At 35.6% G+C, this 18035-nt stretch overlaps 1 protein-coding gene across 1 annotated transcript in view; it reads right to left on the reverse strand.

Annotated features, from left to right (window-relative positions):
- LOC138692854 (juvenile hormone esterase-like) overlaps positions 1-15620 on the reverse strand; it is a 64079-nt gene extending 48459 nt beyond the window's left edge. The window contains exons 1-2 of the mRNA XM_069816142.1: positions 15551-15620; positions 2582-2681 (exon numbers count right to left, since the gene is read on the reverse strand). Of these exons, the coding sequence (XP_069672243.1) occupies positions 2582-2659 (78 nt within the window). The 5' untranslated portion in view covers positions 2660-2681; positions 15551-15620. The remainder of the gene's footprint in view (positions 1-2581; positions 2682-15550) is intronic.
- Between the last annotated feature and the right edge of the window lie 2415 nt (positions 15621-18035).

Consider the following 18035-nt stretch of genomic DNA (forward strand, 5'->3'; position numbering starts at 1 on the left):
ACGGTATGTGCAATAAGATTTTAAGGTGAAAAGTTAGGGAGATTGCACAAAAAATGGGGATGCCACTTGTGTATATGTTCCAACAATACAATGACAGTAAACATACTGTTCAAATTAATAAATATTGGCTCATATGGAACATATGAGGGGTTCATAACCAGAGTGGACCAAGTTCTGAGATATTGAGTCTTAAAGTTCCTGGCTCACGCTTAGCAACCTTCATCTTCCATAGGAAATGCTGCCCTCTGTGTAATAACAAATGAGTTATGGGCTTTGTTATGGCAATGAATAAATCTAAGTTTTCTTCATCCGAGATTGTATTAATCCACAAACTGACCGCAGGTAGACTTGGTCCACTCTGGTTGTGAGCCCCTCATATCCCAACACCTCCTCAATCACCAGACTTAAACTCCATTGAACATTTGTTGGAAATTTTAAAAGAAGTGTGAGAAAGCAGAAGTATACAACCATAGAGGATTTCAAATGTGTAGGGTGAGAAAAATGGGCTAAAATCAAATCAGAACAGTGCAAAAACTTGGTAAAATGAATTGGAAAGAGATTCCACCCAGTAATAAAGTCGAAAGATTATGCTACAAGATATTGTTTCTCAAAAGTGTAAATAATCAAAGTGTACAAACAAGACTGTGACATTAAGCGTATTCCGAATCTCAGCGCTGAACAATCTGTATAAGACGGGAATTAGCAGACGAATGACGTCGTGCACTGTTGTGTCATGGAGGTGTGTTCTACTGTATTATTTGTAATGAGCACAACGTAAAAAAATATGTTAATGGCTTATGAGCGAACATGTCAACGGACCAGTTATTACTACCGGTTCAAGAAATAAATTGTTTATGCTCTCTTTTCTTTGAACGAGATGGCAATACGGAAATTTCGCAAAATCTTGCTAGCGTACAAACAAGACTGTTACAGAGAAATTGGACATGTTTTTGTTTATTTTGTTTTGTTTTGTTTAATGTATTCAGAAGTTTGTAGTTTGTTTTTTTGATTTTAATATATTCCAAAATCCATGTGTAATTGTTCTCTCATATGAAAAGAAATTAAATTATATATTTTCATAAGATAAATTGAGTGGCTCAGTGCTAGAGTTGCCTAAACCACAAGTTTTTTAGCCGCAGATTTCTACATAAAATGACTGTAAATTATCATTTATATTGTGTGCCAAAGTAGATGTAGATACATATTATATTAGAGCAGCCGTGGCGAAAATGCGACTCGCGAGTACATTGTGGTTCGCAATAATAGCTGTGCATTTCTCTTGCTTTCTACCTCCCACAACCCCCACCCTCTGACTCACTCGAGTCAAACTCCGTTCCATTTGTATTTGTCTCTGACCTGCGAGTGGCGTATCGTCGCAATGTCTCTCTCGAATACATGTACATATACAAAAACTTAAGTTTCAAGTAGGATGGGAGGACGCATTTTTTGCTACCAATATGAATGAGAATATTAAATGTATGATTTTTCACAAATATTACGAGGAAAACGGTTGTATAACATAAAACGGCATTATACTACATGTTACTCATGAAACATTAAAAGATTAAGTGTTGTTTTATTATTATTATTATTATTATTATTATTATTATTATTATTATTATTATTATTATTATTATTATTATCATCATCATCTCTGTACGTCGATCCTTTTTCAGCAGATGTACGAATAATGCTGTTAGATCTTCGATCTAAACTCACAGATTTACAATGTAATGTTAAATGAAAGCTAGATGTAAGGACTTGACAAATGTTGAACTTTTCAAATCTTTGCCAAAAATAAATATCCGAAGCTTCGTTCTTTCGCTTTCTCTTTTGAAGCCATGTTCGCTACAACTTATGTTTGTGAAAAATTATTTTCAACAATGAAAATAGTAAAAACCAAATTTAGATCACGACTGACAGACAAATACCTTCACGATCAACTACGACTGGCAGTAAGTGACATAATTCCTGATTCTGAAACTCTGTCGCAGAGACATTCTGAAGACAGTTAATTTTAGGTAGTGATAATATGTGCTGTGTTTTCTTATTCATTTCTTTCTTCCTTACACGTACTAAACATTAGTTTGTAGCCTTGTACTGTATAAAATTGTATTTAAGTGCTTCACGTAAGGAAAATGAAAATCCGTTAGTAAGTCAGACAGTTACTTCACTTCCCCTTCGGGTGTCCGCCTCCCTCCATAGGTGCTATGCATGTTGCAGGTTACACAGTGGCTCGGCACACGATGACATTTTCGCCACGGCTGGATTAGAGTAAATGAGAAATAATTTCCAATTGAGAGCATATAGTTTTAAAAAACGAGGTCTGAGTTTAGACTTCAATAACTTTTTTGAGTGTAATTGTGGCTTAGGCAACTCTGGCACTGAGCCACTCAATTAGTGTTTTATTTTGAAAATAGAACTGTACAAACAACACTGTTATATAGGCTACTGTAGATACTCATGCTGACTGTTCTGTTTACAACACGAGTTTCCCACCCCTGGTGAACACTGTATTACTCTGTATATATTTAACATCAGAGTAAATGTGCCTCGATTTTGAAATCTATTCATAACATACCTCGAAGGAGATTGCCGTCACCATATCTGCACAGAAGAAATGCAAAAGTAGAAATTTTAAGATGTCGTAAATTCGCATGTTCTTCAAATAGATTGGAGATCTGTAACAAATCACACAAGTCATATCAATTTCATAAACAAAATATTCACAGAAATAGCATTGTTGTTTCTTTAGTCAACTGTCCGAAGACAGATTAGAACCTCACAAGTAACACCAATAAATGTTTCACTCATAAGGCAGCTAAGCCAGGAAATAATGGGCAAGGTGGCCAGTTACTTTCCCCCCCTACATTGCATTCATCGCTGACTATGGTCCGTCCCAAGATCTGTAGAGAGACTTGGCGCATATGGGAGCGGAGTCTATCTGTGCCGGAGTGTATTGCGGGCAGCATCAGCACGAGGCCGTTAAGGGGTGAGATGCTCGTGGTAGAGTGTTAAGATAGAATTGATCCCCTTCCTGCAAGCGATTGGTAGCTTCGTTCAAGCAATGCCTCCGCCCAGAGCGGCCATTGGTCCTGTTCTCTCACATACCACTTGCGCAGAGGTCTTATTTTGTATATTTCTACTCTACAGATTCCTGACCGGATCATAGTAACATATTACACTAATTAGACCTCAGATGTATACAAACATGCACTTTTCCATAGTGTATTTCATTATGGTATTAGTTTGTGAGGTAACGATGCTAATGTTAATAGTGTTCTAATCTTGCAGAAAAAAGCATTATGTATTATTACTAAAAATTATAACTAAAGAAATAACCCAGCTAGGAATAACTGAAGAACAACAAAGATTCCGGCAGAATAGATCCACGATAGATGCTATATTCACATTGAGACATAGCTGAGAAAGTCGTCGAATTCAATAAGCCGGCTTATCTATGTTTTTATACGATGAAAGAGTAATGGAACGGAGAAAAATTCTCTCCGGCGCCGGGATTTGAACCCGGGTTTTCAGCTCTACGTGCTGACGCTTTATCCACTAAGCCACACCGGATTCCACCCCGGCGTCGGAAGAATTGTCTCAGTTTTAAGTTCCAACTCTTAGGTTCCTTCTAGTGGCCGCCCTCTGCACTACGTCATAGATATCTATGAACCTAGGACCGAAGTCCACACATGTGCTGAGGTGCACTCGTAATGAGTGACTAGTTGGCCGGGATCCGACGGAATAAGCGCCGTCTTAAATCACGAAGTGATTTACGCATATCATATATATTGTTTTTAATGTACCGAAGTACATATGATATTTCCATGCAGATATTCTGCGTTATCATACGATGAAAGAGTAATGGAACGGAGAAAAATTATCTCCGGCGCCGGGAGTTGGAACTTAAAACTGAGACCATTCTTCCGACGCCGGGGTGGAATCCGGTGTGGCTTAGTGGATAAAGCGTCAGCACGTAGAGCTGAAAACCCGGGTTCAAATCCCGGCGCCGGAGAGAATTTTTCTCCGTTCCATTACTCTTTCATCGTATGATAACGCAGAATATCTGCATGGAAATATCATATGTACTTCGGTACATTAAAAACAATATATATGTTTTTATAGATTTAACAAAGGCTTTTGATAGAATTAAAATAAAAGATGTTATGGAAATAGGTAAAAAAAAAGGAACTAAATATAACATTACAAAACTCATAAAAGATCTCAATGTTAATAACTAGACAAGAATAAAGGTAGATAACCACCTAACTGGAGTAAGACAGGGTGATAGCCTTAGCCCTATTCTGTTCAATGTGATCATGGACGAAATAATAAAGGAAATTAAAGCAGGAACTAGGGGCTACATATTAGGAAATAAAGACATTAAAATAATATCTTATGCTGATGATGTGATCCTTTTAGCAGAAAACGAAGACAACCTACACAGATTGCTATATAAATTTCAAATAACAACAGGACGATTTAACATGTTGATATCGGAAAATAAAACAATATCACAGTCTATCTCAAGGCAGCCACTCAGATGTAAACTTTCAGTATACGATAAACCCATAGAACAAGTAATGGGTTTCAGTTACTTAGGAACAAAAATAACAAGCAATAAACATTTGGGGGAAGAAGTAAGAGAACAGAATACTAAAGCAAACATAATATCAGAATATCTCAGAGATGTAATTTGGAAAAAAATATATACATGAACACAGAAAGCAAGATCAGAATATACAGGGACATCATTTTATTTTTACTAACAATTTTAATATTAGCTTGCCTATACCTCTGGATCAACGCCGTTTGCTACCCCCTTCCACGACTGGAGTTCGATGATACTGGCATAATATACAAACAAGGGAGGGAAGAAAAATAGTTCATCCATTTACGTAAACTAGGAAATATTGCGCTTTTGAGTTTGATCATTTCCATTAGGTATTCGTTTAATCAAAATACAGTACTGTGTTAACAATGAGTGTTTTTACTCACGAACTGAGCTGTCCATGTGGACGTATTCATTATGCAGTGTATATTATACTGTCTGCAGCACATTAGCGTACAATATAGAGAATGAAGTTAAATTGAAAAATAATCATAATGTGGATATTTAAACGCATTTTTTTAAAATGGTGGTCGTTCATTTCGATACAGGCTTCAGTTCTAATGTGCATATTATCGCACTATAGACTATTGTACCTAATCCCAATTACCAGTTTCGTTCTCCGTACTAGTAACTCATATTGAAATAATTCTGTACCTACTCTATAAAAGAGTACCTTACGTAATGTAAATTCAATTTTCACTTCTGCCCGATCCGAAAAGATAAAATCACTCAGACATACTATCTACTGTCCGTCCAAGTGGTTATGTCGTAGGATCGTAGAAAGGGAGGAAATCACGTGACAGTTAATTATTTAACGAGGCCCTTTTATTTAAGTTATTTTAAACAGTAGTATAATATTACGTAGACGTCCAGTTCCTAACAGAAATTAATGTTCTCAGAAAAGAGTTAAGACAGCCCAGCCACTAGCTGGAGAATAAAAGCTGGTGGGGGAAACCGGGATACGACGTAGGCAAATGGACGACAGTACCTGTGCGAAAATGATTCAATATTGAAAGCTCTTTCGTCACTGGAAAACGCGAACATATTTTTGGAACATACTGTTTACTATGACCGTAAGGCTACTATAACTGTATATGCGGTCTTGGATCTGTGTGGAGGACGGTTGAACTTCATTAGTAGAAAGGGTTGGAGTGAAGTACATTAAGAAACTCAGGTACAATAAAAATTGAAGTAAAAATAAATTGATGTCCCTGTATAAAACGTGTATAAGGCCAGTATTAACATATGCAACGGAAACTCGAGCAGAAAAAAACTGCAAAAATGATGACAACAGAAATGAGGACATTACGAAGTATAGCTGGCGTTACGTTATATGACAGACAGACGAATGATGAGATTAGGGAAAAATGTGGAGTGCAGGACGTGACAAAATGGATCAAGATTAGAAGAAAAGGATGGCGGGACTATGTGTTAAGGATGACGGAAGACCGACTCCCGAAAATCGCAATGAAAGGAATGTTGGACACCTCAAGACGTTTTAGACGACCCCCTAAACGGTGGAAGGAAAGTTGGACACCAACATCGGACTAAGACAGCAAAGTTGGAAAACACAGGATTTATCCTAAAACACGAGGAAGAAGAAGAAGAAGTATTATTAAATTACTCATTCATCTTTTAATGCTCATTGTCGACCTTTATTTCGTAATACTAATATTCTTACTGCAATCAATATATTTATGACTCTTTAGTCTATATCAAGATTAATTTAAATATTCATGCTTCTCAATCCCAGCTTCACAAATATTGTACTAGAAATAATCATTAGGGTATATTGTAACACCTACGGTCAGGTTGACAAAGACCAAGAAATGGTTCAATGTTATTTCTTTAGATATGTTCAATAGATTGCCTAAGAATGTCCACTCAGTTAGCTTATTTAGATTTAAAGTTGTTTTAAAAAATGGCTTTTAGATAATCCTTTTTATCGTACTAATGAATTTTTTGACAGCTATATGACCTTGGAATTTTAATCTGTTTGTTTTTATTGACCATTGTCTATAATTACGCTGTTGTAATTCTGACAAATAAACATGATTGATTGATTGATTGATTGATTGAAACAATTATTGTTCTTTCTGTGACACATACCGTCAAGTGCTGCCTGATAGTAAAATGGTCGCTCTCCTGTAGCGCGAATTTGTCTGTGTCGTTCGGGTTAAAGCGCGATTCACACGGGAAAATATTAACCTCGGAATCCGCGGTTGAAGTTATATTGTAGCAGTGACATATCTGTATGTCACTAAACGACATATTCCCTACGAAGCCTTAATGTCTTAGCAATGGAGCTCTTTCTTCATGGAAAGCATGGGGCTCTACCTCCATGCCCCCCAAGTGCCTTCATGGCATGTTACGGAGATACCTTTACCTTTTTTACCTTTACTCTTACACACTATGTTCATGCGACTTTCTTTCGATTAACAATTTAAACAATTGATATTTTAAATCTCTAGTTCACCTTGGTAACATATTATACAACTTCAGAGACATATATTCAAAATTATTTTCTGTTGTTTCATTCCTATACAGGGTGTTTAAAAATACGGGGCATACATGTATTTCCCACATGTAGACAATCAAAATAGTTCATTACAACATGTGTCCGGAAATGCTTTATTTCCGAATTATGGCCTTCACAATATTGAAATTCACCGGAACGTTTTTCTTTCCGCAGGTCGTTGCCGTCAAAGGAGACATTAAGAGGGCACTCTGACAGTTCATTCCGAGGCGAAGGTTACATTCAGTACTTGGGCCGAAGGTTTCCTGATCGATGGATTGGTAGAGGTGGCCCAATTGCTTGGCCTCCACGCTCACCTGATCTGAACCCTCTCGATTTCTACTTGTGGGGCCATTTAAAATCATTGGTTTATTCGTCTCCGGTGCCTGATTTGGAATCCCTTCGGAATCGAATTGTGGCATGTTCTGAGGATATACGCAATACTCCTGGAGTTTGGGATCGTGTTCGCAGGTCAATGAGACATCGATGTGAGGTCTGTATTCAAGCAGGAGGTGGACATTTTGAACATATTCTGTAATGACAACGACCTGCGGAAAGAAAAACGTTCCGGTGAATTTCAATGTTGTGAAAGCCATAACTCGGAAATGAAGCATTTCCGGACACATGTTGTAATGAACTATTTTGATTGTCTACATGTGGGAAATACATACCTAAAATTATGCCCCGTATTTTTGAAACACCCTGTATAATTCAAGTCTTATATCATTACAATTTCGCGTATGGTATTCATGAAAATCCAAATGCAATGTAAATTTATTAGTATTCAATTTAACATACAACAGGCACTGCAATACAGGATGGATAGTAACCTATGCATCAAAATGAAACTGCTAATAGGTCATGAGAAGAGGTATGAAAATTCTAAATAAGTTTTTTTTTTCTCTAACATTCACGGTTTTAGAGGGAATCGTTTTATTTCTATGAAGCATTTGGCAACATCACGGCTACTGCAATAACTCTACCAAGCGCAGCCTGCACTCCTTACCTTTCTCTCCCCCTCTGCTATACTTAGAAGGGAACCATCCCAGATCGTGTAGCTTGAATTTAATGAAAATGCTTATTTAAGCTAATTGAAATGGCAGTCGTTCGTTTCGCTTTTTCCTCGTTTGCGAAATATGACTTGAAAATCGTTGCTACTTTTACCGCTTCTTGCGTACATTCGGATCCTCATAGCTCCGCGACACCGTATCACAGCTCTCGCATTAATGCTCTGGTCAGTGTGTTTTCTCTTAATTCACATTAAAAAAAGTAGTACTGTAATCCTTGGTATCTTTCACTCATTCGTACAGCGTCAAAATCCATAGGTATGCAGCTGGAAGTCTAGGAACACGACTGTACATATTATGCTTTCAAGAACCGAAAGTAAAACAACGTGTAGATAATGATAAGCTATATAATGTCGATGCAAGTAGTTCCGGTAAACTGACAAAAAATCATGTGAGAAAATGATTAAGAGATGTATTTATCCAGATGTTAAGAAAGGCATACTACTACTTCTTGATTCCTGGAGAGGTCTGACAGATGACACAATATTTACTTTTGAAGGATATCGTAATGGTAAGAAACATCGTCAAACTGAGAATTTATGTACGAAAATCCAGGACAGTTTATAGACAAAACTCGTAACTGACATGTAAGGAGTCTACCCATTAGCAGCACACACTTTTGTTTGTACTTTATTCTGTAAACATAAATACAATGCTGTGAGGAAGAAGCTCTACAATACATCTTCACATACATTTACTACTATTTAATGTCAATGAAAACAAACTAGTTTGAATATTATATAAATCTGTAGATGAACTAATAATTTCAGGCGTTCGATACTGCTTGTCTTTGTAACTAAATAATTTCCACAAACCAACAGAAAGCATCACCTCATCTTTCACTTACATTAGAAGTCAAGAGACTAGTCAGCCTGAGACTTACAGAACGACTTCTTCGTCACTGTGTAATGTATAGGGACCGGATTTTTATGTAGTATCAACGTGTGAAATATGTACATATTTATGTAAGAAAAATAAGCTGAATATGTACCAAAATATGTAAAATCATTAAAATATGTAATATAAATATCTGACAGGTATTATAACATAGGTAAGACTCTCTAGTTGTGATTTCATAGAGCACCCGACTTTTTACCGCACACTAGACACATTACTATTTTTCCATCTGTAGTGAAATCTTCGTCCATTGCAATCCATGATTTTATTTTTGTCGTTAGGGCTGAAGATATTTGGGCCATTTTAATTAGTTAAAAGCAGTAGATAAACTCACTTGCACTTTATACTGTAAGTACTAAAACTAGAGAAATGAGTGAAAAGAATGACACAACAGTACTGCAAGCACTGTTTCGCTTTACTGGATTAGGAGTAAATAAGAGGAGATGAGGGACACATGCATTTTTAGCTGCTCCCTGTAAAAACAAAGCACTGTACCTACTAAAACCTCAAACTATAGGCATTTACAAACTGTTGTGTTAAAAGTGACATTCCTGTCTCATTCAGAAGGGTAGGATTATTCCAGCCGAGAACCATACCTTCTAATTCCTCGGAAAATCCCATTTCTGTATAGGTCTACTAAATTTAAAGTAAATAGGTCAAGCAATAACCTGAAAAGCAATTTATTTCAATCTTTCAATATATTTCCAGTTTGTTCCTTTACTCCAGCTTCTTTTCAAAAGTCGGCTACTTTATTGCGGCTCATGTCAGATTTGACATGCCTTTTCCCTGGAAGGATTAGGAAAAGGGTGGGTAAGGTTGCAAACTGCATGGGAACGGCTTGTTAAGACGTGTGCAGAACAATCATAGTTCGAGACAAATCATGTCGTCTTCGTCCCACTCCACCGCATGAAGACAACGCTACTTTCTGAGTGATTTTTGCAATACAAGGTAGTTGTATGAGAAAGGTTACCTTTTGTTGTCCACTCATATTTACTGTGGACGGTATGGGGTGAGTGCCTCTATTCCTTCCTGGAACTAAGGACGTTATGTTTCGTCCCCAAATATATTCTTTCTTGGGTAGGTAAAAAGGCTTTTTAAATCTGTCCATTTCAAATTGTAAACTTCCCCAGCAGATTTTTTTTTTCCTTTTAGAGAAGTAAAAATGGATAAAAACCCTAAATATGTAGATTTATGTAATACCAAGCCATAATATGTAGAGTGGGGTAAATATGTAAAAATATGTAGTATCAAATTTTAATATATTAATGGTAATTACAAGATTCGCAAAGATTTGTTATTTACATACGGTTAGGTTGAAAGGAATATAATATGTAATTACATAAAAATCCGGTCCCTAGTAATGTACAACCCTTGTGTTCACCAGTGACTTGTACCTGCGTGCCTTACGTGCTCTGATCAGCGCATACTGGCTGTGAGCACATTTGCTCTCTCGTTGACATCGCTGATATACATACACAATCCTTCCTCCTTCCATACCTAGCGCTTGATTCCCGCACACGAAATCGAGGTCAGAAAAATGCGCTTGCTTTGACATCATTGCTGTAGTGGATTGCTGTCTGGATTCAAAATCAACCCAATGGTACCTTAGTATGTGATCCGAAATTAAGAATTTATGCGGGAGTTTAATAGGACTCGAACTTAATATTGATGTTTTTACATGGATTTTGAATGTGCTGCACATTCTGCTGCTAGAATGCTATTTCCGAATATTAAAGTGTTATGCTGTGTCTTCCACTTAGCTCAAATCTTTTCTCGTAAAATTCAACGCACTAGATCTCTCTTAAAGGAGTACCTTACCAAAGATTCCGAAATTGCCAGTTGGTTAACAGTAATATGCGTTACAAGAGCGGTAAGTTGAAGTTTTCATGTTCGAGGAAAAGTTTGAAAAAGCGAAGCGTAGTTGAGCTTTTTTAATTTCCGAGAATTGAAAGAAAACATATCGCTCGTGTATCGTACATTATTTTGTGCGAAGATCGTTTATTACATATCTGAAAGAGGGATTTCTAATTAGTTGCAATGAAATCTCCATCTTGGTTTCTGTTCAATGACGGCAAATTTGCAAAACAAAAATATCTATCTTCAACATTGTTGTTTTAAAATGTTTTCTGTGTTTACTATATTCCAGCAGGCCGTGATATACGTCTGTCGTTTTTCCCCCCAGTCTATAAATGCGAACTTAAAACAAACGATAAGGTTATGTATGATTTATTTTTCATTTTAATATTTTAACAATATTATTTATATAACATATTGCAGTAATAACATCGGCATCTGGAATCTTGTTGATTTTTTCACGGCTTCCTTAATGTTAATTGCATCACGAATGCAGTAACTTTAGTGGAGTTGTAGAGTTTACTTAATTTTTGCAAATATTTAAAAACAATAATTAACAGTGCAATTTAGGTGAAATTGCAGTGGTAAATTTCCAATTTATAATTATTACTATATTGAACGTCTCTAAAAATAAAATGTTAAAAGCCTAAAGCAGTAAAATCAATATGTCACTTAAGCGGTAAGAAGAGGAAAATTGTTAGGTTGGGAATACTGAATGTGGAATGTCAGACTTTCCGCTGATTGGATTTGTGCGGAAACCAAGCAAATACGCACGATCTCGCACAAAATGGTTTTACGGACTAGCATTTTTATCTTATCAGGAAGTATCAGAAGTATTTGCTGACCTGGTTTCAATCGCCCCTACAACTGACATGACATTCGCAGATTATGTCTTAAACACTTTTGTGGGTGGAGACTCTAACTTTCTACCTCATTTTAGGTTGCTAAACCTTTCCTTGACCCACATACAACTAATGGTCCCGAATCATTTAATTCATTTTACAATAGTCAATTCTATCATGCCAACCCAAATATATATAGGCCTAATGTGATTGAAGTCTTTAAAACATTCCGAACACTGTCATTTACAAAGTTAAATTCAATTTATGAATATAGACTCTGTTAAAATTTTATTATAAAAATCGTTATAACTTTTTATTACGGGCACATAATCATGATACAAGACGAAATAATAATTCAACATTAGTAGAACCTAAATGTTTCACATCTGCTAGTCTAAAATTTTGGCCCTCGGTTGTATAATTCTTTAGCTAAATTACACCCAGAACTTCTAACATATAACGCACTGATATATAACAAGAAAATTAGAAACGTGTTAATGTCTTCAATTTGATTAAATAAATTTATAGCATATGTGTATGAATTAATCTGCCTATATTATACTTGTATTCTATAATTTCGGAATATATATTTTTCATAAATTGTCCTACTTTATTCAGTACGATATTATTCTTCTCTATGTCAATATTATATAATTTCATTGTAGCTGTAATTTTAATTTCAATTCCTATTTTATTTTATTTTCTATATTCCTCTTATATTAATATATTATTAGAGATTTATCCTTCGAAGAGGTGGAAAAATTCAAATATCTTGCAGCAACAATAACAAATATAAATGACACTCGGGAGGAAATTAAACGCAGAATAAATATGGGAAATGCCTGTTATTATTCGGTTGAGAAGCTTTTGTCATCTAGTCTGCTGTCAAAAAATCTGAAAGTTAGAAATTATAAACCAGTTATATTACCGGTTGTTCCGTAGGGTTGTGAAACTTGGACTCTCACTTTGAGAGAGGAACATAGATTAAGGGTGTTTGAGAACAAGGTTGTTAGGAAAATATTTGGGCTAAGAGGGATGACGTTACAGGAGAATGGAGAAAGTTACACAACGCAGAGCTGCACGCATTGTATTCTTCACCTGACATAATTAGGAACATAAAATCCAGACGTTTGAGACAGGCAGGGCATGTAGCACGTATGAGCGAGTCCAGAAATGCATATATAGTGTTAGTTGGGAGGCCGGCGGGAAAAAGACCTTTGGGGAGGCCGAGACGTAGATGGGAAGATAACATTAAAATGGATTTGAGGAAGGTAGAGACTGGATTAATCTTGCTCAGGATAGGGACCAATAGCGGGCTTATGTGAGGGCGGCAATGAACCTCCGGGTTCCTTAAAAGCCAGTAAGTAAGTAAGTAAGTAAGTAAGTAAGTATTAATATATTATAGTGTATAATTACACTGTAGCAGTAATTTTAATTTTAGTTCCTACTTTATTTTATTTTATTTTCTATATTTCTCTTATATTAATATATTATATTATATAATTTCACTGTAGCTGTAATTTTAATTTAGTTACTATTTTATTTTATTTTGTATATATTCTCTTATAAGTCTATTAATAATATATCTGAACTGCGACCGAACATGAGCGCTGCTCATTCGGTCCTTAAATTTTGTTAATATTACTATATATCTTCTTTTTTATATTGATAATATTGCTTTATTTCTATTTCTGTTGTCGTAAGTATAGTCTATATTCTGTATATTTAAATTAAAAAAAAATAACAATAATAATAATAATAATAATAATAATAATAATAATAATAATAATAATAATAAAGAAAGGAAAACAAAATATTGTAAGAAACGAGACCACAGAAAAAATTAACCTCGTCATTTACTATTGGCTGAAACATCAGGAAGGGAAAATAACTCGACCGCAGTATATTAAAACTGTAAGAATGACTAAACAAATGTAAGTTATTTTTATTTCAGACTTTTGACAAAGAGTGACGGCTTCGAATTCTAAGGAAAACATGTTTAACTATACCACTTAACAGGTGACAGTCCTAAGCCTGTGTAAAATGGCAAGAGAGATGTTTTCCTTGTTCGGCCGACTAGACTAAAGGGTTTGCTTTTATTGGTCCAAACAAGTTGTCTTTCTTCGTCCAAATAGGCGATAAATAGTGTCCATTTGTCCAAACGGAATGCGCCCGTTAACAACCTTGGAGAAAACCCAATCTTATAATCAGTCCAGGCTGGGTGCTGCGTTAATTGAAATAGCTCAAAATATTTTGTCAAATGAAAAAGTTGAGTGAAATCTTAAGCTTCATATTGGTACATTTTTGCTCTGTCTTCTGCCATTAAATCCCTAGAAACATATCTTCCCTGAATCATCTGTTAAATTTTTCTGATATTATTATATGCAGAGTAATGTCGATTCCGGGTAGTGCAGAACAGGAAATAAAAGATAAAGTAGCCCACGAAAGAAAATCTTTGGACATAACTAAAAAAATCTCGCCTCTTTCCGTGGAGCAATTATTGTCCTTTAATTACGCACCAATGATATCTCGTGACGCTGAAAGAAGTTTTCCTCGTAAAAATAACATATTGAGAGACAAAGGGCAAAAATTTAACATGAAGGCCGTCCGACGTAGAATGGTTATGAACTGCATGCAATTCCTAATTTTAGATGCTAAAGTACATCAACTTTTGAAAAAATATATACAGGGCTTTCATTTCAAAACTTCTCAGTCTAAACTAATTATTTAAATTGAATTCAATTTAAACAAAAAAACACGTCAATTTAGATATTGAGGAGGAACTCTGAAACCAGGCTTAATTGCATTTTAGATTTCACTCCACCCCACAACCATCTTCACTTTAAAATTTCAAATGGCACCGCTATATTTTTATACTTAAATATGAAAGAGTATTCAATTGTTTGTACACCTCATTCATTTGTTTTCGCATCTTTTGTTTTCTATCGTCGCCTGGCAACCTAGATTGTTGTTATTGTTGATTAGAGCTGAAGAGAATAAAAGCTACAAAAATTTATTCAGCATTTCATGTAATAGTTTTGTTTGTGTATTGAATTATTTTAAAATGGTGTATACCCTTCAAGAGAGAACATAAATCATCCTTATTGAATAAATTTAGGAAATTACACAAAATGAGCTGTGTTTTCATCCTATGATCAACTGATAATAACAAAAATACAGGCTCATCTTCCAGGCCCTCACTCGCCTTGGATGAGTAATATTGCACAATTGTGTTAGCTCAACTAAAATATGCTTGTAAATTGAATTAATCTGTTTACTATTTACTGATGAATTATATATGCTGTAAATTGAATAATAGTCTGTATAGCTCAACTGATGATTAAATTTAATTAAATTACTTGCTATGTATTATATTTTTATAACTCAACTGGCGAACAATCGTCTAGGTTTGTAAATTTAATCATCTGCTTTTTATGTACTGTATATATTTTTTTGTATAGTTACCAACGTAGCTCAGTCGGCAGACTCGCTACCCTGCTGATCCGGAGGTGCCGTCGGGCTTGGGTTAGATTCTCGTTTGGACTGATTAACTGCTTGGGTTTTTTCCGAGGTTTTCCCAAATCATAAGGCAAATGTCAGGTAATCTATGGCGAAACCTCGGCCCCATTTCATCTCGCCAAAAAATTATCATCTTCTAAAATGCTTACTAGCTTCAGATCTTAAAGCTTCAATGCCAATGTAACATCTATGGAATACAATAAATGAAATGAAATTCTTCTATCAGTTTTACTAATCTTACCTCAACTTTTTTGGGATCAGCCTGTATACTCTGGGAAGTTCGTCCACTTTCACATATACACTAGAAAAATAAAAATATGAATAATTAATTTTTCACAGAATTAGTTACAAAGTAATATTTCTGTTACAATGTTGGAATGGCGTGTTTCATTCCTCAAGATAACCTTGACTCAGAATTAGAATTTGCAAAACTGTTACGTGAAATAACAAAGATTAGTGTAAAATCATATCTCTTGAACGTCCCACGATGTGTCACTGTAACAGGTTGGGTGTGTAATCGGTTTTGCTTATAAGTAGAACAGGGATGTCCATGAACTATAAATTCTTAAAACATGAATGTATTTATGCAATATCATATGATAAAACCTACAAAAGAAAGCGAAAACACATTAAAATATTACACTATCGAAACTGAGTTCTACATTGTGTTACATTTTTATTTTATTTTGAAACAATGTACTACAACTAATTTCTCAAAATTTCCTTAACTTAAACTCGTTTGTTTATCTGAAGAACATCCTTGAATATAGAAAATTATCTTTCTACGTCACACGAAATGACACATTGTACCTAAGTGAAGCAATTTTCGAAAAAGTAAGGCAGAATTGTAAGTCCTTTTGCATTTTCGCATGACCATGATCCTATCGGGAATGGAACCCGCGACTTTTCGACTTCGCAACATTACGCCTTAACAGCGACGCTATCGCGCATCCCTAAGTACTAAAGTACTTACGTCTTCATTACAACAATCACAATAAACTACATCACAGCCCGTCTTTAGAAATTCCTTTCCCTCAATCCATTTTGACACGATCTCTTCTTGCAGTTCTAACAGAAGCTATAGCAGCTTCACAATTCGACACAAAGGTATACTAAATTGCAGTTTGCAAGCATGCTGCTTCTGCCTTTATTTCTTTAATAATAATAATAATAATAATAATAATAATAATAATAATAATAATAATAATAATAATAATAATAATAATAATAATAATAATAGGAAATGCGCACAAGTGTGCAGAGTAATTAGACTTCTATACTGACAAGCAAACCTTCTAACGGGGGCAGATAAAAAAGTTATTTTTTTTTCTTCCACCATGTTAATAATGTCAAAAGAAGTGCTTATACAAATTTTGGCTACTCGACCGCAATTACGAGGCCGTCCAGAAAGTGATTTTCTCTGGGGCCGTTTATAGAATAATCACAATTGCATGGAAATATTTATTGAAACAGATACAGCAATTGTTGCGCTATTTGTCAACATATCCTCCACTGGAATTAAGACACTTGTCATATCATGGGATCAATTTTTGTATCGTAGAAGTCAGCCGCCTCAGATCGGAACCAGTGTTTGACTCCGTCTGCACCTCTCTGTCGATCCCATGATATGAGAAATGTCTCATTTCCGATGGGAAATATTTTGAAAAATAGCTCAACAATTCCTGTGTCTGTTCCAATAAATTTGTCCAATGAAATTGTGTTTTTTTTCTGTTAACGACTCCTGGCGAAATTATTCTTTACGGCCCTCGTAATTGCGGTCGAGTGGTCAAAATTTGTAAAAGGACTTCTTTTGACATTATTAACATGGTGGAAGAAAAAAATTTAAAATTTTTATCTGCCCCCATCAGAACGTTTCCTTGAGAGTACAGTCACGGTTTTGGCATTCTTCTTGCAGTTCAGAACGTGGTATTTGCCACATTTTTCACCACACAATTTGCATATGCATTTTTCAGACACTTTATGGAAGCTATCTATGCCGCACACTTTATGGTGGAACCCGTGTATCGCCATTCTGGTAACAACGTTCCTCATTTGCTGATTAGCTCCTTCCCAGCTTCTGTCGGTCATGGCACTGGTGGTGTAAAATTCTTCTTCTACTTCCTTTCTCTTCTGCAGGATCTCGATTAGTAGTTTCTCGTAGGCCTCCGTCGTTGGCAGCAGCAGCTGTGAGTGTCGTAGGTCTTCAATCAGGTAGGGTTCTCTGGTGAGCAGGTATGTGAGCCTGGATGGTGTGCAGTGACGGCTGCATACAAAAATAAACCATGCAACTTACCTTATTTAAAGAATAGTTCTATGTGCCTTGTCTTGTAGGTTGCAAACTTTTGAATCATCTTCTTATTAAAATTCGATATGTCGTTTAACATAGTCTTTGCAATGGAAAACATAGCTAATGCGGTCAGTCTCTCTTCTCTCATCGTATTTCTGAGATAGGATTTTACTCTCTTCAAACATGAAAAGCAACGTTTTGGTTCGGAAGTTGTCATTGGTATGGTGATAGCTATGCGTAGTAGTTTCACAACTTCTGAAAATGAGGCCTGCAAGTTCTCAGATAGAAGAAAGTACAAGAGCTTGACTGCGTCACTGATATTTCTGAATTCTTGTCTCTGATACAACACAGTGAGTTCTGTTTTTAGTTTGTGTTTATCGAACATTGGCAAAAGCTTCACACATACATTTAAGTCATTTTTAGGAAATGAGCTTTTGTA

The sequence above is a fragment of the Periplaneta americana genome, chromosome 2 (assembly GCF_040183065.1).
Source record: "Periplaneta americana isolate PAMFEO1 chromosome 2, P.americana_PAMFEO1_priV1, whole genome shotgun sequence".
Lineage (NCBI taxonomy): Eukaryota > Metazoa > Arthropoda > Insecta > Blattodea > Blattidae > Periplaneta > Periplaneta americana.